At 43.4% G+C, this 24,426-nt stretch overlaps 1 protein-coding gene across 1 annotated transcript in view; it reads right to left on the bottom strand.

Annotated features, from left to right (window-relative positions):
- Window positions 1-24,107, bottom strand: part of LOC109444972 (aldehyde oxidase 2) — a 52,442-nt gene extending 28,335 nt beyond the window's left edge. Inside the window, exons 1-12 of the mRNA XM_019726762.2 lie at window positions 22,922-24,107; window positions 21,813-21,921; window positions 20,316-20,442; window positions 18,367-18,428; window positions 15,724-15,813; window positions 13,252-13,332; window positions 11,291-11,435; window positions 9,930-10,022; window positions 5,643-5,794; window positions 3,924-4,017; window positions 1,767-1,876; window positions 191-375 (exon numbers count right to left, since the gene is read on the bottom strand). Of these exons, the coding sequence (XP_019582321.2) occupies window positions 191-375; window positions 1,767-1,876; window positions 3,924-4,017; window positions 5,643-5,794; window positions 9,930-10,022; window positions 11,291-11,435; window positions 13,252-13,332; window positions 15,724-15,813; window positions 18,367-18,428; window positions 20,316-20,442; window positions 21,813-21,921; window positions 22,922-23,070 (1,397 nt within the window). The 5' untranslated portion in view covers window positions 23,071-24,107. The remainder of the gene's footprint in view (window positions 1-190; window positions 376-1,766; window positions 1,877-3,923; window positions 4,018-5,642; window positions 5,795-9,929; window positions 10,023-11,290; window positions 11,436-13,251; window positions 13,333-15,723; window positions 15,814-18,366; window positions 18,429-20,315; window positions 20,443-21,812; window positions 21,922-22,921) is intronic.
- Between the last annotated feature and the right edge of the window lie 319 nt (window positions 24,108-24,426).

The raw sequence follows: 24,426 nt of genomic DNA, 5'->3' as shown, positions 1-24,426 counted from the left end.
AGAGTGCCACCTAATTAATCACCGTCAAATAAGGTTTGATTCATTTAGCAAAATTACGGATAGAACAAGTAGTGATTCTACATGTAGGAGTTTCCATCTTCCCAGAGCTTTACCAACATTTGCTGGGGTCAAATTTCCACTGATTTTGCTTTGACATTGTTTCACCTCAGGTGCAGGGTTCGCTGCTCACCTCCCCAGGAGCTGCTGGCAGGATTTGTGTGCACTGATGGTGGTCACCCCAACCCCGCCATAGGCGATGCTCAGATCTTCAATGGTGTCTGTGCCTTCTTTGAGGAGGAGTCGCATGCCAGCATTCACATCGGCCAAGGCGTTTTGCTGGCACTGAGCCTGACGGAAGGCTGACACAAATTCCCACTGTGGAAACAAAAAACATTTAGGGTTATTTGATATGTCAAAACCAAGAGCATGTTTTCTACTTCTTGGTGCCACTAAGTAATCACTTTTGACTCAATCTAAAGGGACACAGAAGGCACTTGGCACGATCAGAGGGCAACATGGCTGCCTTCTTGTTCAAAGTGAGGACAGTGTCCTCTAAAAGGCCTCTCCCAATGCCCGATCTCCTCAAGGAACAGGGATCACTGTGCACTTTTCCCTGAGGCAGGAAGACTCGGCACACGATGCCGAGCTCGATTCCATGTGCTCTTATTGCCAGGTGCCATGCCCTCGAGGCTGCAGATACCTTCGTGCCCTGTGAGGATGGAGGGGCCCTCCCAACACTGGAGCTTTTAGATGTGATTTGCTTAAAGTGCCAAAGAAACCCACCATATTCTTGGTTTACAGAAACAATCACTTTCCATTTTGTGGAACTCCTAAAGGAGTCATAATGAACTTTCCAACAGTGGACTCAAGAATCTTGTATCAGGAACAGGAGTCAGGAGGGTGTTGGCTGCCCCACTGGCCCTTTGGCACCATGGCCGTTGCCTGTGCCTCAAGTGTGTTTCCATCTGTGTGGCCACCCAGGGCGCTGTGTTGAGTTGGCTTTTTTTTTTTTCCTGTTTGGGGCCTTTACATAGATGCCCATTTGACTGGGAACACATTTCAGAGTTTCCGTTTCACAGGAAAAATAAATTAAGAGCATTATGGCTGAAAGCATGACTTAATTTAGGACTTCCTGCATAACCCAGCTGATGCCTGGCTTTTGATGAATGTGTGTGTGTGTGTGTGTGTGTGTGTGTGTGTGTGTGTGTGTGTGTATGTATGTGTATTGCCTCTCTCTAGGAAGACTGTCCTTTTGGATTCAGGTACAGTTTTGAAGAGGCACAGGGAACAGAGAATGAGGACAGAGGGCCCCCTCCAGAGCTGGCTGGGTGGCCGCTCAGCCCTGGGATCCTGTGTTAGCAGATATCCGAGACCCTCATGTTTTTAGGAACTATTGGGGTTAGCTAAAGTGGAGAGTGTGGAGGCCCAGCCCCAGCCTTGTGGGTCAGGCAGAGAAGCTCATTCCATAGCCAGAGCTTTAATTTCCACCCCCCCAGAGTTGATCTGTGGACACAAGGAAGCAGGACCGCAGGCCCTCAGCAGGCCCCACCCCACAGCTGAAACAACACCCCAAATCCACACCCCGGAGCTGCTTGCTCGAGGGTATCTGTGGGCGTTGGTGCTGGGCCAGTCCACAGTGGACAGGAAGTTATTATTTTATGGGCAGAGTTATTTTCCTTCCATCTGTTTTCAGATTTCTAAAGATGACTGGACTCAGTTATGAAAAGAGAAAAACAACTCTCAAAAGCAACCAGTGGAATTCTTACCTTTTGAGAGTGAGGGATATACACAGATTCCAAAATTTCCTCTGGCTTAAGGTCTGCACTTGCCAACCCAGCAAGGAAATGTTCGTTTAGAGGAATCTGCCGTGTACCTTCTGTTGAAGAAAATGACATTTCTACACATGGTAACAAGGAATGTGAGATTATTCTGTACTCTTAAATGTCAGCAGCAAAGAAGAAAAGGTCACTTCCCTCTGCACCAAGTGATGCAGAGATCTGAATATGTGACCATCAGGGCTCCCCTATTCCCTCCACAGGGAGGGGTGGCGGCAGCTTCATGATATTTACTCTTATCTGTGCTCCTGCTATGTCAACCAGTCTCGCCCTCCTCCAGGGCCTGGCAGGCCTGTTCGGTTTTCATCTTTCAGCAGAGGCTGATTAACTAACTTGTTCGGTTCTGTGATCACAGTAAGGGCGTAACTTAAGCTGAGAGAGGGTTTGTTTCCACGATTAACAAAGTTAAAACCATTAGATTTGTGTTTTGTTCTTGCTGCTGCTGGTGGCTCCTAAGCAAGGTATCTCCACCTTTAAAGCAAAGGGAAAAATTCACAAAACCTCCTTTCAGTCCAATTGTTACCAGAGTGGTCAGAGCAGTCCCTCCAGTTTTAAAAAATGGTTTGTGGCTCCACAGGATGTGTGGTGAGCAGCTCAAACTACAGCCTAGAGATTCTGACATGGGTACTATTCCTGGCACAAGCAGCAATATGCTGATTGGAAAGTAGGTGTAGTTGAGAGGGGAGGAGCATCCCCAAAAGCCGCTGTTGACCTTTGCTGGCTTGCCCAGCTTCTGGTCAGTGAGCTCATCTACTGGCCTGGCCTAGCTGGAGTGGGGCCTCACTCAGGTTGGAGGGACTTTGGCAGAGCTGGGAAAGCAGAGACCTCAGGCAGAGGGCAACAACCAATGGTCCAGTAGAAAAACACGTCTACTACTTCTAGTGTAGTATAGGGCTGGCATTTGAGCCAAACGACCCTTGCCATCCTGATGCCCCAAAGTCTTGGCTTCTTCTCTCCTGGTCTTTGGGGGTTGAGCTGCGGTGTGGTCCTCCGAGATCACAGGCCTGGAGGACTCAGCAAAATGGCTGATGAAGCCAGGCAGGGGTGAGGGCTTTCCTCTCCTCCCTCCTGGGTGGGCCCCATGCAAAGCTGAATAGAGGCGGGACTGCTTTTCCTGTACTACCAAGTCTCTCCCAACACGCTGAGTACCCACCAATCAGGGATGGGATTGTGTTGGCCAACAAACCCCTTGGGAGGCTTAGGATGCCTGTGATATAATTTCTGGTCAGACACATGTGGGGCAGACTGTATTGATCCCCTTGCACTCCAGTGCCTGGGCCCGTGTCAGCCCATGAAGGGGTAGATGATGGACCAGTTTTGTGGGATGGACAGCAGGAGTGGATATTTGATGGGTTGGGGGTGAAGGAGAGGGAGAAGCAATGGGAAGGAGGAGTGAGAGGCCCTGGGGAGGTGGTCTGATGGAGAAGAGGCAAACACACCCAAATCAGACTGGCTGGAGCTCCCATCCCACGTCCGCCTCTGCAAGTGGCCTCCACTGGGTGGTAACATGGATTAGACTTGCTATGTGTAAAGTGTCCAACACAGCCTGACACATAGTTAACACCCACTAAAGGGAGTGTCAGCAACTTTGGAGCAGCCAGAGGCAGTGTGCGAGCTGAGCACTGCTGGGGTAGTTTAGCCAGAGCAGCCCCAAGGGAACGTCCTTCAGCTAGCATGCAAAATTAGTCATTGCGTTCCTCCTGCCCCCAGAGGGTCCTCAGTGTCTGCAGTGTGTCCTCATCAGACTGCGGCTTCTCACACAGTAACTGGGAAAGAGTGAGAGGCAAGAAGAGGAAGAGGGAACAGTCCTCAGGCTATAGAGAGCTTCAGCCTCAGCCTCAGCCCCCCTTGCTGGCACGTGGCCTGACTGAGCTGTGGTCCAGGGTGGCTGTCATGTGCATATGGGCGTGGTGTCAGAAGGAAGCACTAGCCATCCCCTCGCATCAACATGCCTTCCTCCAGGAGCCTGAGCTCCCCATGGTGCATTAAGAGCTAGAGACCTGGGCTCTGACTCAAAGCAATTCCTTAAAAAAAAAACAAGACACAAAAATCTTTAGGTGATGTTCAGAGTGTTCTGAGGTAGCTTACCTTCCGATATCAGATTGAGGGTAGCGTTGCCCACAGCCAGAATTGGATTCAGATCTGAATCGTAATGCCGGCTTATGATATGTCCTCCTAAGGACTAAGGAGAGAGAGTTACAGACTGGTCATTCTATAGCTCAAATCCTGTGCCCCAAAGGCACTTGCTTATGGTACTTCCTCTCTGATAGTGAAAGGATCCAGAGAAGTCTGGTTCTCCTTTGCAGAGGGCACGCAGTTCACACTGTCCTGGAGCTCATTCTGTCTGAGAGGGCCCCCTCCTACCCAATACTTTGGATAGAGAGGAATTGATGGTAACTAATACCGCACAGCATTTGTTATGTCCCCCAGCTGTCAAGCCCTTCACACTTATCCTCACAACAACCCAGTGTGATTGATGCCCTTTGCCCATTCTACAGATGAAGACACTAGCGCACAGAGAAATGAAACTTGACTAATGTCTTCCAGCTATGAAGGGGAAGGAGTGGGGTTTATACTCAAGTAGCGAGGGTCAGCGGCCAGTTCTGAACTACCCCCAACTTAGCCTTGGTCACAGCACAGGTGACAGAGATGCTGTCCTGCCTTGGGTACGCAGGATCTCAGCCTCATCTCACATAGCCTCGGAAATGGCCCGACTTCACATGGGCCACGTAGGGGTTCTGGGCATCCATTGAGGGAGGGGTGGCTTGTTCTTCTTCTTGCAAGATTCCACTTGGATCTGGTTGAGCCTGTAGCATCTCAGAACTTGAGAGGACAACGACTAGCCGTTCATCTCAATACCCTCCTCCCCACCTAGTGATGGAATCCACAGGGAGCACCTGGGTTGTTTTGGTCCAGCCGGAACATGGTTAAGGGCAGGGAATCCCCATTCCTCTATGTACAGCTTGATTTTCAAGTTCTCGTTTCCACTGAGCTGAAATGTGCCTCCCTGGACTCTCACCTATCGGTCATCCTTCTGCCCTTTGTGATCATAGGACACAAATCACATGTGTCCTCAGGAGTCTACAAGTATTTGAAGGCAGCTGTTACGATCCCTCTGACTATCCCCTCCCGCCATTCCTCTTACTGATGTGGTTTCCAACCCCTCGCTCTCCTGCCACCATCTCCTAGCCGGGCTCCTGGGTGTCAGTCAGAGGTCTTGACAGGGGGAGAGAACATTTTGGAATCACTGGAAGAGCTTTTTCAAAGGAAACATGTCCTCCTTTGATTCCCCATATCCCAAGGATTTCTAAGACACCATTTGGGGTATGTAGGAGAGGAAGCATGTATATTTTGAAAACCTAACTATGTTTCTTGTACTTTCTTCTGAGGTCAGGAGTAACCAGCCCTTAAACTGTGCCTCCCAGATCTGAGCATTATTCTCCCGCTATGGTCTAAACAGTCTGGAGTAGAGAAGGCTACCCTCCTTATTTTAGGTTCTATACTTTTGTTAATGCAGCCTAAGGCTAAATTAGGTTCTTTGACAGTCTTATTATAAAATTATCAAAATCATGAAGTCTTTTGCCACTTATATTGCTACTTGGCTCTTCTATTAAACTTGACTTAGAATCCTCCTTTAAGTATGTTCTTAAATAATGTTTTTAAAATATTAATTATTTATTTATTGTGCCCATCGTTTGAAGCTGCTGAGACCCTTTTGCGTGTGAATTCTGCCAAGGCCTATTTCAACATTTTGGTGAGATTAAGAAATAGGTACAATGTGCCTAAGGATAGGCCTGGAGAACATACGGCCAGGTTCTGGATCTGCTGGCCCGCCAGGCTCTTCAGGTGCTTCAGGAGGGCTCGGTATGTCTGTGTTTTCTCCTCTGGAAGCTCGGAAATCCTCTCAGCCAAGATGTCCTTCACCTGGGCCAGACTGCAGCCAGCACCTATTGTCAGTCCTGGAAAGCAAATTGTTTATATAGGGGACATGGAAGGAGCAGTTGAATTGTCATCATGGCACCAGGGCCTTAGTGTTCGACTAGGCTTTGCGCACTGGCTGCACAGAGGATCACCGGGTAACTGAAAACAGCACAGATACCTGCCTCCCAGATCAATTAAATCGGAATCTCGGCATAGGGCTTTTTCAATGGTCCTGCAGGTAGTTCTGTGCAGCCAGGGTTGGGAACCCCTGGGATGGTCTACACTTTTCTTTGAACAAACACAAGGGAATAGAGTCTAGAGAGAAAGAATGATAGTAACAACTAGCAGGTAGCAGACCCTACTAGAACTTTTCATGACCTCCTCCTGACTGACCACAGTGAAGCATGCAAAGAAGTTTCATAATTAAAGGGGGAGAACTTTGATGGCATTAAAATAATGGCAAAGGTCTTGCAATTGCCTACATCATTGTCTAAAATCAATAATACTTCGACTGCTGATAGACATCTCTACCAGTAGTCTTGATACTCAAATTCATCAACAACCAGTTCCATGAAGGGCTTGCCAATCAGAATGAACACAGCCCATCTGAGGAGCTGCCGTAGGTATTATGCTGGGTGTAGTTGGGTGTGGGGACATTGGGGGTCCCCAGAGGGATGCCAGGGAAGCAGGAGCAATGTGAGAGCATCCAGGAAGATTGGGGTGATGCTATTTGCTACATAGCAAGAAAGTAATTCAAAATTTCAACAACCATTGCAGCCATAGTTGTGATTATTGGCATGATATTAGCACTGGCTTTGGGGTTTCTCTATAGCAGGGATACAAAGGGTTCAAGGCAATCTTTGAAAGCGAAGAAGTCACCCAAACCATCAGGAGATAACTTAGTCGGCTATTTAAAGTTAATCCTTTAATATGAGATTCAGAATGTTTCCTTATATTCCTAATTTGCTCTGAATTTATATTATAAATGGGTGTTGAATTTTTATTAAATGCTTTTTCTCCAGCTATTTAGGTGATCACAAGATTTTTCTCTTTTACTATGTTAATGTGATAAAGTAAATGATTTTCTAATGTAAAATCTTCTTTATATTCCTGAAAGTTTATTAGGTCATAAAACAGAAAAAATTAATCCTTCATCTCTCTGGGGCTTGTAGGATGAATCACTAACACGTAGAGTCTGATTTGATCACTTCCAGGGCTGAGTTCTAACTGCAGTTAGTCTCTTTTTATCGGGTTGCAAGCTGGGTCTTTGATTTTTCTCTTGTGGATTAATCTTTGAGAGTGTTTCACCCTCCCACGTAGCTTTACTTTTCATTAACATTAAACATGTACTTGGCACAATACTTCCCCCATCTCTGCCAACATACCCACATAACACCCTCCCATGCCCACTTCAATACTCTCAGCTAACCTAATTGATTATGGAAAACAGTAGCTGCCCCTTACTATCCTTATTCTATGTAAATGTCGCCAAAAAGCAACTAAACTGCTCCTACTCCTTGGAATGTCTCAACTGAGAGGCCTTACCCTGTTTCTCTTTCAGCATCTCATAAAAGGTACTCCTCTGGAACAGGGTACCCCACCCCAGACCCATCAGTCATGGTCTGTTCACCACAGGTCCTATCACCACAGGCTCCAATGGAGGTTGGCCTTAAACTTTTGGAAAAATCCTAGCCTTATCTTTGCCCAAAGGAGAGCTGAGTAGACCAAGTTTACTTCATACAATTCTTCCTACCCTACAGACCCAGCATCTTAGTAGGGAAGAAATCAGACACAAAAAGATTTATTATTATTATTATTATTATTTAAGGTCAGAAGCATCACATAGATCAACAGGCCCATCTCTTATTTGACGTAAGTAGAAGGGCCCCAGGGTAAGGTAAAATGTCAGCTGTCTGCTCTATTGTCCTCATAAGTACAGATGTCAAAATCAGGTTGAGGCAAGACAATCCGTTTGGGGGCTTTCATTGGGCTATTGCCATTGCTCACATTACCCCCTCACTTTGTGTTAGCTATGATACCAACGTACTGAGAAAATTCTTTTTAGTGTACTTCTATTCATGTTTTATTCCATCTTTGGTCACAAAAATCTGTTCCAATGGAATTAGAAAGAGCTTTAACTTGGTTTGATTCTCAGAACATGGATTTTGTTTTAATTCCATGCTTCTCAGGATTCATGGGTCTGTGGGATAAACCTATGGGATAAGTCCAATAGTGACTTCCTGGAGCACTTACTAAAGGCTTTAAGGAAAAACAATGTATACTGAGCTAAACATGTATATGGTATGGATTAGCATGCAAAATATAAAGAAACATAAGTCGTCACAGAAATTTCTTTCCTGGAGGTTGCTGGTGGGTTGGGTGTACATTTGGCTCCTCCAGTGTACCTTTCCCCAACAGTTTCCTTCACTGTTTTGGGCTTTAACAAGTTTGAGAATCCTGGGAAACATCCCTGGAGGCCACTAGAGGGAACTCACACCTTAGTTTTAAGAGGCCAGGTGGAAGGCACATAGTTTATTTCCTCACATTTCAGAATCTGGCTCTACTTTGCCTGCAGAGTCCAAAACGAGCAGTGCATTCAAACAGCCAATTGGATAGGCCTTGGGGTGGGCCTAGGGGACAGAGAATGGCAATAACAAAGGAGCTCTGGGAGATGTGTGGCTTGGTGACGGCCACCAGCCAATTTCGAGACCTTGGACAAGTCCACTTTCCTTTTGCCTCTTGGCTTCCTCATCTATAAAATGAGGGACTGGAATTACATTGAGGATTTGGATTGTGTCCTGAGAAGCCCTCTCAGGGAACAGATATAGGGAGCTCAGTGATAGGGGGAGCTGAAAAGTCTTCCCCCTCCTTCAAAGAGAACAGCTTATTTTCATTTACTTCTTCAACTTAAGATTTGAGGACAGTGTTGTGCTAAAGAGAAGTTTAAAAACGCTGGGCTAAATGATGCCTGGAGCGAAGATTAGGGGAAGGGCTTTTGTGTCTTAACCTTCTGCTTAAACTAGTTGTCTGTACTTCCAATCCACCCATTTTACTCTTTCCTCTCCCTCTTCTCTCCTTTCTGTCAGTACCAAGATTTCAGGTAAATCTAAGCACATTCCCCTTATTTTCTGAGTGTCATTCAGGTGTACCACCTGAATTGTCCCAAGAAGAGTCCCTTCCCTTGCAAATGGGTGGGGTGCGGCCAGGGAAGGGCAGGCTTGTTGGTCTGCAGCACAATCTAAGTTTGGCTGATGATGGTAAAAGGCAAGGAAAGTGAGACTCCTGAATGGTGGTGATACAGCCCACCACTGAACCCTGCCCACCACTGACCCCCACAAACACGTAGTGGCCTATAAGTCAGTCTTGACTAAAGCTTTCAGTTCAGTCAGTCTCTGTTGGCTAAGTTAAGAAAGTCATTATTACCACTGCATCCCAAGCACCAGTTTTGGACCAAGATTTTCATTCGTTTTTTTTCCATTGAGTCATTGAGCACTTACATGCATGTTCAGTACTCATTTACATGTATTTATGTGCTAGAAGCTCTGGGGGATAAGAAAGGAGTAAAATAAGGTTCCTTTTGTCAAAGAATTGCCATACCTCTTGAAGGCAAAGTCTTGCATGTTTCCTTCCTACTTTGTGAGTGCCATCTGGCCTGATGATAGCTGTACACGGTGTGCTCTAAAGGATGTTGTAAGTGACCGGGGTGCTTGCCAAGGCAGGTCTTTCCCCCACTTGGCCTCTTGCTATTGTCCCCATGAGACAAATAGTAGTTGAATGCCAGAAAATATTTCTCCTACTTTCCCCCTGCAAATATCCTCAGTCCCTGGAATTGACCATTCAACCCATGGATAGCACCAGTTCTCTCTTGCTGTCTTCCCATCAATGTGACACTGCAAATTTATTGTTTCTGGGTCACCATGGCATTTCACAGGCAAGAATCCTGCAGGTGACTATAAGGTCTTGAATGATATCACCTGGATACCTCATATTCTATGCAAAGCTTTTGATAGTAAAGTTTCATGGCGGGGATATATATCACATCAGAGAAATGATAATGAGTTGGAAATAGGCCAGACTAGACAAATGTATGAGGAGTTTCCAAACTATTTGGCAAGTGGAAGTTTAGTACAGGGATTACTTCATTGATATTTTATAAGAACACCATGAACTCACCTTCACTTGTTTTAGACACCATACTCAGCTCAGAAATCCTAGCAGGATAGAGGAGAATTGGGTGAAAACGTCCTTGAGATTTCATTGCAGGCCCTGAAAAGTAAATATATATTTTAGAGGGAGTTAGGAAAGAGAAAATGCCTTTTTCTTTTTTTTTTTTTGGCATTGAAAGTTTTTCATGAAAATGTTCAGATACTAATTTTAAAAACTGACAATAATTGTATATAGATATGAAAGCAATAGCCAAATACCCAGCCAATTGAATTTATAATGCATGCTATCCCAGTATATGTATTTATTTTATACACTCACTACGTGCATATAAAAATAGGAATAAAATGGATGAAAGGTTCTTAGAAAACTCTTGCATAGGCACCACGAGACATACATTAGAATATATGTAATAGTCCAAACTGGGAAAGCACTCCGTGTCCTTTTACAACAGAATGAATGAACAAATTGGGCCATGGTCATACCATGGAATCCAGCACAGTTACATGCAAAAATGTGAGTGAATCTTAGCTTAAGAATGTTGAGTGAGCAAAAAAATAAGTCTGCAGGAGAATAATGCCATGTCAGTCTATTTATATGAAGTTAAAAAATATGCAAAACTAAATGACGTATTGCTTAGGGATTAAGATATAGCTGGTAAAACTGTAAAAACAAGGAAGAGACTGACCGACTGACCGGCACCATATTTAGGCTAATGAGTACCTCCGAGAAGAAGGGAAGGAAAGGGGATGTGGTTTGGGAGGGGCCACAGGATCTTCAAAGTTCTTGGTAAGGTTCTCGTTTTTAAATTGGGTGGGGATGATAACTGGGTGTGCATTGCTAATGTACCCATACGTATTTTATAAAATTCTATTATATCTACTCGCTATTTAACAAAAACAATATAAAAAAGGACAAAATAAAGTAAATGATTAAAAAAAAAAATCTAATACTTTTTCCCCACACAAGGGGTTACCCTGCATACTCCCAGGGTCTCCAACTTTGGAGACTATTTTAATATGATATGATAATGTTTGTATTATACTTTTTATATTATTGTTCTAATATATACAACTTATATGTATTATATATTAGGTTGGTGCAAAAGTAATTGCAGTTTAAAAGCTTAAAAACAATTGCAAAAACCACAATTACTTTTGTACCAACCTAATATAGTTATATAAATAACTGTGTAATTATTGTATTAATATATAATAGTACATTTTTATAACATACTATCATAATATTTTTATTATAAAGGCTGAGGTTTTTATTCTTAAAAAGAAGTGTTTGTAGACCGAGAGCAGAGTAGGGAACAGTAGGTCCAACTTGTCTTTAGTGGAGGCATGAGAACCTTTGTAATCACTTACCCAGTGAGGTGTTGCCCAGGATGAGAGGGGCTTCGGGGTGTTTCACTTTCAGCTCTAGGAGATCCTTGAGGGTCCCAGGGGAGATCCAGGTAACCCTCTCTCCATGAAAGGTCAGGGTTCTTTTTTCTGGGTTCTCTGCCATTCTCTAAGTGCAAATGACAAGTGTGTGTGCACATGCGCACATCTGTCTTCCCGGGTTATATAAGATCCCAGGTGGAGGTGTGTTCCCCTAGACAGATTTCAGGAGTCCTGTGGTCCACTTAACCAAACAGATACTCACTACATACATTGACTAATGTCTGAGTTTCCATAATTAGATTTTTACAATTTTAGCTTAACACTTGTTTACATGTAACTTTTTGGAGACAAGAGACAATAGGAACTTGCCCCTGTAATTGGCTTTTCAGTATAGATTATAATAATATAATTTAGTATCATGCCTTAAAAATCAGAATTATACTAATGCTCCCTAAGTGATATGTTCAGCCTTGACTTTTCTTTTAAAATCCAAACTCATATATCTGAATGAGTATTCGATGTCTCCTCTTAGATGTATAACAGGCATCTCAAACTTAACATGTCCAAAACCAAGATCCTCATATCCCATCCCCTTCCAAGCCCCTGCAAAGGATCCCCACAAAGGAAACATAGGCTGCTCCTCGGGAGGTCTTCCCTTTCTCCATTAATGGCCACTTCCCTTTCCAGCTACCTAAGGTCCAGAGTGAGCTCCCTTTCTCTCTTCCACACTCCACATCACATCCTTCAGCAAATCTTGTTGGTGCTTCCAAAATACATCCGGACTCTACTAGCTCCTCACCATCTGCAGGCTGACAGCCTGGTCCAGCACCACCATTTCTTAGGATGGCATTAGTGCCCTGACAGGGCTCCCTGCTTCTTCCCTTGCCCCTGTGCAGGCTACTCCCATCCCAGCAGCCAGCATGACCCCACATCCCATTACAACATTGATAGGAGCATACCCCTCCTCTATCCAGCTTCCCTGAAAACTTCTCGTCTCACACAGAGCTAAAGCCTTAAGTGTGGCATGGTCTGCCTGCTCATTCCTCCCTTCCAGCCACACTGGGCCCTGCTCTCTCCCCTGATCAGGGCATTCTCCCACCCCTTGCACTTTTGCACTTGGTCGTGCCCACTGCGTGGATTGCTCTTCCCCCACATATCTTATCTTCATGGGCTGCTCCCTCACTTCCCTTAGGACTTCCTTCAACTGTTACCTTCTCAGAGAAGTCTTCCCTGGCTGGATATTTAAAATTGCAACCCCTGCATCTTTTCCCCCTTATCTATTTTATTTTTCTCTTTCTCACTTCCTGACACACTATATATCTCATCCATTATCCTGCTTATTGTTGGTCTCTCCCACCAGATTACAACCTCTTTGAGGTCTTTGTGTTAGTTTTGTTCCCTGCTGTATATTCAGTACCTAGAACAGTGCCTGGCATGTTGCCTGATGAATAAGTTGCTGGACTTACTGAATGCATGGGTAAACATATCAGAACCCCTTTCAGAATTAGAGATTTTATAGAGTGGGATCACTGGATGCCTGAGAAGGAAGATAGAAATGCTGATAGAGAGAAGGGTGAGAAATGTGGAGTGGGGGGTGGGGCTGGAAGTGCTCCTTGGGGTAAATGTACTGGTGTGGCTGGAAAGACCAAGTTAGAAGCTGAACAAAGCTGTTATCACTTGGAACAGTCCACAGGGACACATTCTAGATTACAATGATGAGAGTAAGGGTGATGTCGTTTGAAAAATAGCCTCAGCTGAGGCTTTGGGGAATATGTTCAGGGCATCAGCCGAGACTTGGTGTGCTGGGCAGCGAAAAGCATCTTGATCTGATCAAACATTTCCATAATTTGACAATTTCATAGGAAGCAAAGAGTGGTTTCAGAAAACTGAGTTTATAACCAGTGACATTTAAATAAGCACATAAAACACCCAATTCATCTTACCAAGAGTTCTGGGGGAAATATGAGCTCCTGGGTAGGGTCCAAGGGCTGGAACTCGTCTTTCATAAATAATTTCGTGGAAATCTTTATAAAGAGCAGAAGAAGATGGCCCTGTCAGCCCAGCTGAACTGGAAACAGCAGTATAATTATTTACATTAATTAGATAAAATGAACATAGTAATAATTCTCCCATTCTCCTTGTACAGGGAAATAATTTAAACCAAATTGTTTTAAGTAACAATTTTGTTGTGAAAGAAATACTGATTTTTCCATTAAAACGTATGATAGTAAAGGAAAGCGTATCCTGTGAGAAATTTTAAACAGTACCCCGTAAAATATAAAGACAGTCTGTGAAAACTATTAGAGGTCAAATAAGTTTGGGAAATCCTCTCCACTGTGCCCCAACTACTATTTTCTCAGTTGTCAAATCGAGATTCAAATTGCTAAAAGCTCTGAAAAGTCCTGTGGCTTAAGTAAAAATGACTAAACATATATGCCCATGTGTAAACACGCATATATACCCCACTAAATTTAATAACAGTAGTTAACATTGATGGAGTGCTTACTTTCCAAGTGCTTTTATTTATATTAGAAATTTATTTAATCCTCACAATGGTACAAAGAAAGTAAATTATCTCCATTTACTGCGTAGGAAACTAAAACACAGGGAAAAGCTACTCAAATTGTAATTTTGTCTGAATCAAATATGTTTTAGCTTTGGAAACACTTATTCCCTGAAAACATTCCTGAAGAGGTAGGGGAAATTGGGATAGAACTGTGGGTATCAGGGTTAGAGGTCTGTGTGATAGAGAAGGGCGTGGAAATACTCTCTTGGGGGCAGACAGATCGGGGTTCATTCTCAGCTCTGCCACGACTCTGACCCTTCCTATGGAAAGGTACTTTACCTCTCTAAAGGTTAAATGGAAATATGCATGTTTTGAAGGGTAAATGTGACAATTAGGTGAAATGGCCTGACATATGTCCAATACTCATCTTTTTCTATCTCTCTGAGGTCTTCCCGGGATCTATAATAGAAAGAAAACTTGCAACTGTTCCTTGTAAAGGTTCTTAGTAAGACTCCAGATTGAAGCGTTATAGGCCAACATCTGAATGACCAGTTTTTTGTGTTAGCTGGGAATTAGAAGTGTTGGCAGTACCTGGGAGCAATAATGTAGTATATCTCTAAAACCTAGAAATAAGATGTGTCTGAGAATTAAAATGTAAAACAAACACAATGAGGGCATTAGGCCAAGGTGTAACAGTTATCCAATGGAAGATACGAAAAACATAGCTTAAAGAGAAGGGGAGGTCTGGGGGCAGACACCTGCCAGCCAGCAGGTCTACCCTGGTAGAAAAAGGGGATATCTATGATGTCATCCTTAAGATTATTCAACTGGTCTGCATCCATGCTCACCAAGCAACCTTCTCATATTGTGGCTTCCTATGTGTATTTTCCTATAGGGAAAGGACATGTGTTCAGTGATCAAAAGATCTACTTTATAATTGTGTTTCTCTTTATAAAAGAATATCAGGGCACATTCCAGTTTAAATATCATGTTCTTTTGAGTTTGGTTCAAGTGAGTCAAGTGGTTTCCCGAGCCCAGTCTCTGCCCAGATTGAATTCCTGAGGCCACAAAATTGAGACTCAGGTTTTACAATGTATTAATTCCTCCAAGGCACTGATCCTCTGTTAAATGGTCATAGGGGTGCAGCCCATTTTCCTTTGCAACAATCTTCTGTCCTATTGCATGCCTTCTTCAGACCAAAATATGGTGACAGTGGGAGGCCAAGAACGGGAACAAAGTAGGGCTGAGGGATAGAAATAGATACAGGAGGGAGGTGATGGACTCAGTTTTCTCTAAGGCCAACTCTATTCTCTCGGATTTCCTTGGCTATGGGGAGCTGACTCTATTTTATCCTGTATTCCAGCTTCTCTAAATAATTCATTTAAGAACTTGGCTGTGTGTCTTTTTAGGAAACTAGTATCTCTGAGAGAGCAAAGCCAGGGATTGGAATGTTTCAGGCTGGATTTCCCAGCTGTAGAGCCATGAACTTGCCACGTGACTTTGGATGGGCTCCTCAGCCTTCCTGAGGTTGCAGTGCCCTCTCTCTAACAAAGGAGGAAACACAGTGGTAGAGGACAACTCTGTGTGAGTAGGCCCTGGCACAGAAACCCATTTCCACCTGAGGACAGGACTTATCATTGCTGGGGTAGGTCTTTTTTTCTCTTGTCTGAACAGGTTTTTATTTTGTTGTTCCAGCCTTCCAAGAGAATGAAAGGGAAACTAAGAGCTCAGGCTTTGAATCACTACTTTACCCAACTCCCAAATGAAAAGTGGTTTATTCGTGCAGGCGCTTTGGACACTTGTAGGTAAAGCAGAGAATGACCATCAGAACTAACAAGCATGGTTTCAACACTAGGCCAGCATTTAGTACTACTCTCAGGGAGAAGACAAAACAAACAAAGGGACTCACGTCACTGCTCTTGCCATGTGAGAAAGAATCATTTTCTCCCTGATCCAAGCAGCATTTTCCTGTTCCTTTCTGTTGACAGCCATTTGACTCCTAGGAAGGTGAAATGCTTTAAGATGAAAAACTTTTTGATAGGTAAATAAGTGTGTGCCTTGAAGGCCTTGGCAATTTAAATGAGACTCCAGATGTTTTTAGCCACTTTAGTTACTCCAGATGTTTTAGTCACCAGGTAGGTGGTTTCTGCCGCAACACGGATAATTATAAGATCTTTTTCCTTTTGCTTTATTTTTAAAGTAAAATGATACATATGGAGTTATAAATGATATAATCTTATATGTAACATATGCAAAATATATCATTTAATATAAAACAATAATATAGAATATAGAGAAGCATAAAAGAAATTACATTACCCTATTCCTATATTTTGATATAATATATATTTATAGTACAGTATCCTTTTTATTTGGCCTATTTGTTCATTTATATTGTCTTTTTCCATATCATTAAAACATCTTTAAAATATAATTTTGATGATTGGATAATAGTACAACTTCTGGATATATCTATATATATCTATATATTTGTAAAATTTGCTGTTGATGTATACATAGGTTTTTTCCTACATTATAACTATAAACAACATTATAATAAACGTTTCTGTTCATTACATGTATAGCTTTGTGTACATCTCTGAGTTTTTTCTTAGTTGGATTCCTAGTGGTAGAATTAATTGATAAATGCTTTTTAGGCAATAGCAATTTATCCATTCTTTAGCATATATAAGACTCAACAGCATCGAATATTATCATTTATATATCATTAAAAAATAGAAAAAGGACAGAAATAAAGAAAGATGAAGAACTAATTTTGGTAATCAGACGTTTGGGATCTGTGTAGGACTGACTGGAAATTGATGGGCAATCAATTAATTTTAAAGCAGATTTCCATTTGCCAGCTCTTTTATTTTCCATTTCCTCCAAATTCACCTCTTGTATCTTCTTCCTTATATATTTTTTCCTAATAATTTAGCAAAATACTTTCTTTCAGTTACCCCAATTCTCTGTTTCTGCCCGAATGTTTCAGTCTGCCATCTTCCTAATTCTGTCCAAGAAGCAAAACAGGTAGGCCAAGCTAACAGCATTTTCTTTCTTACTCAAAGCTCTGAGAGCTTCCTGGATGGGCCATGAATCCATGATAACAGAAAACCCAGTCTTCCTTTGGTCTAGTAGGTAGGAGCCTCAGGTATCCCTGCTGGGGTGCCTGGTTCCTTAAAGTCACGGGGGCCTGCTGGCTGCAGGATGGGTCTCTGACCATATTTTTGCCTTTATTCCCAGAGTCTGTGCCTAGGAAGGTAGATTACACCTACATTCCAGAGGGAGAGAGGTTACCTTTAACTTGCTTTATTTGTATTTCACAAGTGCTTTTCCTTTTACACCTGCAGTTTGATGGGTTTACAAGCTATTCATTTTATTTCTCAGCTTGTCGACTTGGCTCCCCTGTGTGGCAGAAGCCTGGGACGTGTGTGCAAGGGGGACCAGCCTTGCTCTGGGGAATGGGATATGCTTCCCCACCTTTCCTATTTGTAGACCTGGGGTCCCCTTCTGCCCTTCTCACCCCACCTGGGCTCTGTTCTGTACTGTGAGGGGCCTCAAACACTAGTGAGCACCCCAGCCTGAATGTCCAAGCTCTGTCCGTTCCTCCACAAACAGGTAGTGATTACCTGTCCTTTTCCTAGAGGTGCACACACTGGCTGTTTTGTCTTAGATAGATGGACTCTGGAAGAACCTTGTGTCTGGCCTGGGACTGGGATCAAGGCTGTACCTGGAGACTGGTCTAGAAAGAGGTGAAGGCTCCAGGTGAACAAGTCACTTTGGCCCCAAGGCCTCCTAAGAAAGGCTGGAGGATGACCAGCGAGGGACCCTTCAAAGTGTAAGGTCCCCCTTGCTTGGGTCTAAGGGTGGTACTGCCTACATTGTCTCGCCCTCAGCAGAGGGCGATCAGATGTGCCTGTTTGGTCTCCCTATCAAATGCTATTTATAGCATCAACAGCGTCCTCAGTAATGGTAGTAACCATTTGTTGAGTTCTCACTAAGTGCCGAGCAAGACTTTGCTACATGCTTGGCCATAGTGCTCATTTGATCTTCACAGCAGCCCAGTGAGGTATTCCCATTTTGTAGAGGAAACTCCCTGTGCTCTTGTACTTGGGGTGAATTTTGGATTCCAGTCTGCCTGTTTGGCTTCTTTATCTGCTCACATTTTCTGGATGGTCTGGATTCTTGGGACAAACCTTGCCTCCTCAAAGCTAACTCCAGGCCTTTGCTTGTCTTCTTGGGTTTGCTGGAGGCCTGGTACCCGACCTGTCCTGATGCCTCGCTTAATTGGTCATAGAAGATGTCTGGATGGCTGGTTAGATCACCTGACTTCCCTCTGTGGTGGGACATGGAACATCAAAAAAGGTGTAATGTTCACCCTATTCTCAACCAATAGTTACAACTCCCGTGAGTCAGTAGGGACCAACTCACTTGGTCTCCCTTCTAGTCTGTTTAGATGGTCTAAAAAAAATTAAACTCCTATAGTCCCAGCCTTGACCAGCTGTCACTGTCACTTTTGCTCTGTAGGGTGTCCCCACAGTCACCTACTCACCACACAGAATGTCCTTCCACTCTCGAGAATTGGCCGATACCCAGTGCAACGGCAAAGATTACCTAATCAGAAAAGAAGCATGATTCTCAGTAGGACTTATTTTTACTGGTTTCTTTTGAAGGTTAAAACAGGCTCAGGTTTGTTTGTTTTTCAGTTTTTTTAGAGTATTTAAATATCTTCCAGACTGTTCAATCCTTTTTTTTTCTCTTCTTAGAATATTATCTTTTCCACCACCTCAAATTCAGTTTTATTCTTTGTCCTAAAGAGATGATAGTCTATCTGATGAGCTCATTCATTCAACATGTTTCAATTGACAACAACTATATTTCAGACACTATGTAAGATACAGGGCATCCTATAACACAGAAAATATAGGCCATTTCTGAGGCACTATGTGAGCAAAAGATCATGCGCTGGGCAGTTTGTTAGTAGTGCTTGTCGGTGGCTTTTAGATCACTGCATCTGAATTTCCTAAGATACGGTTAAGAATGCAGATCTCTGGCCCTTCTCCAATTCTCCTGAATCAGAACGTCTGGGGACAGGCTCAGGAATCTGCATTTAAGAGACCGTAGGTAATTCTATTGCATGGTAAAATTTGAGAACCTCAGGTTTCCAAGGATGAAGGCATAAGGGTGGGGATAGAAGAGGGTCAGTGTGCAACAGAGTTCATTCAGGAAGGCCTCACAAAGAAGCCTGGCTTGAAGGATGAGCAAACAATGGGCTGGTGGAAAGCAGGAGAGGGGCATTCAGGATTCACAGAACAGCGTGAGCAAAGGGGCAGAACTGGCAACGTGCAGAGGAATTGCAAGGTGAGAGGAGACTGGCCAGCAGGGAGTCACGTAGCAGAGGAGGAAGCATGGGTTAGTGAGGCCAGTTGGACTTCTCTGAATGCTTCGTGAAGGAAGGTAGGCTTGGCCATGTTTGAGCGGTAAGGAGCTGTTGAAGGACGTCACATATGGGAGAAACTAAGGAAAATGGAGATTTTAGATGATTTTCTGTAACAGAGCAGAGAGAGTAAAGGAAGTCCACTAGCAACTGGTAGATTAGGAGAGCATCTGTGCTCACCCTTCAGGCCTCAGTCTAAGAATTTGTGTATCTAACAGATGGCTGTTTAAGGATCATCGACACCTGAAAACAATGCTTATTAATCTTGAAAAAGGGATATTTAAGAATTCCTCTTTAGTAACTTAAACCCACTGCAAAAGTTAAAGGATCCTTTCAATATGTGCAGGGTGCTGTTATGGGTTGAAATGTGTCCCCCCAAAAGATATGTTGGGGTCCTAAACTTGAGAGCCTGTGAGTGTGACTTTATTTGGAAATAGCATCTCTGTATATGTCCTCAAGTTAAATTGAGGTCATACTGAATGAGAGTGGGTCCTAATCCAGTAACTGGTGCCCTTATAAAAAGAGGGAAAGGAGAGGAGACCATGAGAAGATGGAGGTAGAGATTGGAGTGATGAATGTATAAGCTGAGGAATGCCAGGACAGCTGTCAACCAACAGAAGCTAAAGAGGCAAGAAAAAAATCCTCTAGAGCTTTCAGAGGGGACATGACCCAGCTGATACCTTGATTTCAGACTTCTAGCCTCCAAAACTGAAAGAATAAATTTCTGTTGTTTTAGCCCACCCAGTTTGTGGTACTTTGTTACAACAACCCTAGTGAAGGCAGCCAAATAAGTCAGTGGATAGAGAAGTGGGGTGTCAAGATGGGGGTGTGGTCCACACGCGCTGTGTTAGTCCTGTGCAGGTTGCTCCAGTAAGTGCTCTGATCAGCAGAGTACAGCTTGATATTCTCTCTCCTGGGTGAACTGTAGCTACTTTAGAAACAACCGAGGGGTGGGGTGTCTCTGAGTGGGGCTGGGATGAGGATGTGGGTGGTGTGAGGCAGCCTGCGGCGCACTTCCCACGTGGCCTCGGGGGCATGGTGGGTTTTCTCCATGTCAGGCCTACCTCCCAGGGCTTCCATGAGCTGATCCTCTGAGGGCTGTGGGTGGTTCCTGAGCAGCGTGTAGATGGACATCACCATCCCGGGGGTGCAGAACCCACACTGGGTGCCGTGGCTCTTGGCGATCCTTTCCTGGAAGGACACACGCATAGTCACAGGCCCTACGTTCTTGCTGCCACCTCTCATCAGGGTTTTCGCCCTGCATCTGCCTTGTCAGGGGCGAACTTACTCCCTGAGCAGTGCACTCCTTTTCTCAATCAGAGATGGCCAGTGTCCCCTTTCCTACCCTGCTCCTGGAAGAGGTGGCTCAGAGCCCGTTTCTGTCGTTATAATCACTTCTTAAGCTCAAATGCCCAGGTCCTTCTAATTAGGAATGAACGGCACGCAGCCTCCATTTCCAGAGTGAAAAGAATTCTCCAGAAATCAGTGATTATAAAGGAAAGTGCTGTAAGTTTACAAAAACAATTTTCTTGAACACCTCCATATCTTTCCTAGCTTAGTTCTGGCCATAAGGCCATCTCTTTGATTCACTTGGAGACGATGTACTATTGACCTCATGTTACTTCTTTAAATTATTTTGTGTTGGCTCAAAAGGAGTTCTACTCTCAAAGAGTTTGGTCTGCGTTCCATATTCTTGCTATTATATTTAAAATGTGGTCCATGGACCAGTGTTGTCAGTTCCACCTTGGAGCTTGTAGGAAATGCAGGACCTCAGGCCTCTGCTTCAAACCTGACTCAGAACCTTCATTGTACATAAGCTCCCAGCTGACTGTTAGGCACATTGAAGTTTGGGGAATCCTGCTTTAGATTTCACAATGTAATATAGTCCTAGAGGCTGTGTTTATTGACCTTGGTGTAAACATCCTCTCTGACCTTCTTGAAGACTCTACTGAACTCTGTTGGGTCCTTTGCTTTGGCTGACCTTCCTGGAATTGATTCTCATAAGGTTAAACCCAGGCTCTTCCTGCTTGGAAGGACTTGCTGTGTTGGTGGATCTGAGCCTAAGGCTTTCCAAACCCCTGCAGCAATGACAAAGGGATCAATGTGTTTCTGCCAACACGTGTCACAGTACTCCTAAAACCAGCCTGTGTGTTCCAGCGTCACGTCAAGCTTTGGAGAAATGATTGTCTTCATGCTCTGGTACAGTCACCCTCAATTCTGATTTTACTCTGAAGACCTTGCCACAGGGAATATTCCTGAATTGTATCCTGTTAGTCTCAGAGACATTTATTTATTCTGTGCTATAGTCCAATAGGTATTAATGTTTTGATAATCCTATTTATCATTCAAGTAGAAAAAGTAGGAAAAAGATGATCATTTAATAAAATGTGGATGGATTTCCAGCTTTCTTTTAAATCACTTAACAGCTATTATCTTGGTCAGTATGCAGCCAAAACTTCCACTTATCTGACCACAGCCTAGAAGCCTCAGGTAGTGCAGTCAACTCAACACTTGTTTAAAAGATAAAGTTAAGAAGTGAGAATATTAGCATGTGCTCTTACCTGTACAAGGTGAAGCTTGGTTTTGATGCTTCCAACTCCTTCCACAGTGGTGACAGCAGCTCCATGTAGAGAACAGATGGGCACCAGACACGCGGTGATGGAGAAGTGTCTTTGTATGAAAAGCACAAGGGAAGTCAAAGGGAATAACACAGACCTGACTCATGGGGAACTTGGGAACCAATAAGGGCAGCAGAAAACCCCCCAAGCCTATCATTCAGCCTGGGAGATGGGAAACTGGAGGAGTGGCAGGGAGAAATAATTTAATTAGAGTCCTCTCTGCTGACTCTGCACTATCTGTAAGAAATGGTGATCCTCAGAGGGCAAATGGGCATTCTGAACTTCAGAAAAATGTTCCAAGCCCAGAACAGAATCACCTGGGTCTGGATTCAATGGGAATGGACTCGTGACACCAGGAATAGGGTTGGACCTCAATGGGTATTCATTAGGACACTGACCCATAACAGGTAAAAGGCACACCTATGTCTTTAACCCATATTCATGAATTTTTTATGCTTGTTAATTTTAAACTCCTGTATAAGGTCACCTAACAGTGTTGGATGGCTTGTGTTCTGAGGTGATTTCTTGATTTCTTGGGCCAGTGGATTTGGGTGCAGCCTAAGTCCTGGAATCTTGCCCTTAATTTAAGGATAGAAACATGGCCCAGGACCCAGCTCTGCAGGATTGGTCCAGCCCAACAGTAGAAAGAGCATTAATGTTAGAGCCAGAAAAAGCGTGTTCACGTCCTTTTTCTATGGCTTACTAGTTGTATGACCTTGAACAAATCACTACATATTTTTGAGCCTCAGTTTCCTCATCTGTAAAATGAAAGTTGGCCTAAATTGGAGTTTCTTAACCTGGGATGCATAGATGGGTCTTGGAAGATCCATGATCTACCTTGCAACTGCGTGCCACATGCAATTAGTTTTTGCATTGTTTGACTAGAGGGCTTATAACTTTTATCAGATTTTCAGAGGTGTCTGCGATCCAGAGAGAGTGAGAATCAGGAGACTGGGAGGTCCTTAGAGATCTTCTTCATCTGTGAGATGAGAATACAAGCCTGGCAAAGAAACAAAGCCCTCCTCTGGCCTCTGGGCTTCTGGGCAAGATACCTTATCTTCTTGGACATGGGGTCATGCTTAGACACCATCACAGTGCAGGCACCACAGCTTCCTCTTCCGCATGCGTACTTGGTTCCTGTGAGGCGTACTGGAAGGAGGTGGTCAAGGAGCAAATACCAAGGTGGACAGGTTGCCTCCATTACAGCTGCCTCCCTAGGGTGTCACCAGTAAGGGAAGTCTTCTTAGGGGGCGGGGTGCAGGTCTGAGAAGTCATTTGCCTGCCTCTAGCTCTTAGTAAAAGCCATTCCACATCTTATCAACTGTGTGACACTGATTGTATTAAATTCTCCCTGCCTGTTTTCTCACTTGCAAAAATGGAAAGTAATAATGACTTTATCTTCACAGGCTCATCATAAGTATTTTGTCAGATAATGGGTGTCAGAGTAAAAGCTCTTTGAAAAAACTTATGTTGTTATAGGTGTTCTTCTGGGTTCCAATCATGTAATTGGAAGAGAAGAACTTATTTTTAGCAGTTCAATGCATTGCTAGGTTTGCCAGTAATCTGCATTGCATTTGAATGCAAGCGAGGCCTTTGGAGAAAACTCCCACCCTTATTTTCATACCCCACCTTGAGAGTTCCTCTATCTCTGCTTGACCCAGGTTCAATCCCAAATCAACGCTCAGCTTTTGCCCCCTTTCTTGAGTCACTTCTCTCCCTAATTGTGGTCCATTTCCACAAAATTTAGGGGATTGGATGTACTCAATTAGACTGGCTAAGAAGATTTTGGAATCACTGACTTTTTTTTTTAAAGCCATAGAGCTTATTCATTTAAGTATAACCTTAAATGCTTATCAGAGAGGTTATGTAAATAAGTGGAGTGGGCTGGGTATAACTGGAAGCTCACACCCCACTTTGCACAGGTGACTAGGGACAGTCCTTACTCAGCTCTGAGCAAGCCTGTAGCCACGCAGGAATGCCCATTTCATGAGAAGCTGAATAAAATCTCGATTTTAAAAATATGAGATTTCCTCAAACTCATAGATACAGAGAACATTTTGATGGTTGCCAGATTGGGGGGTGGGGGTTGTGGGGATGGGTGAAAAAAGGAGAAGTGATTAAGAAGCACAAATTGGTAGTTACAAAATAGTCACGGGAATGTTAACTATAGCATAGGGAATATAGTCAATACTATTTTAATAACTATGTATGGTGTCAGCTGGGTGCTAGATTTATTGGGGTGATCACTTCACAAGTAATATAAATATCTAATCACTATGTGAAGCTAATATAATATTGTATGTCAACTATAATTGAAAAGTAAAAAATTATTAAAAAATAGAACTGTTAAAAGGTTTTTAAAAATATGAAATTTCCTAATTTTTAAACATTGACAACTAATTAAAAACCGTGTGGGCTTTTAACCAAAACTTGTCCAGGGGCCAATTTCTCTATTTTTAATTTCTGTCTTTTTTTTTTGGTCTCTTTGAGAAATCCATTAGATTTATCAATTAAAATATGTTTGCCATTATAAAATATGTTTGTCATCAATATATAA

This window comes from Rhinolophus sinicus, linkage group LG01, assembly GCF_036562045.2.
Source record: "Rhinolophus sinicus isolate RSC01 linkage group LG01, ASM3656204v1, whole genome shotgun sequence".
In the NCBI taxonomy this organism is placed as follows: Eukaryota; Metazoa; Chordata; class Mammalia; order Chiroptera; family Rhinolophidae; genus Rhinolophus; species Rhinolophus sinicus.
The sequence above is the reverse complement of the archived record's forward strand: the minus strand, read 5'-3'. Positions and strand labels throughout refer to the sequence as shown.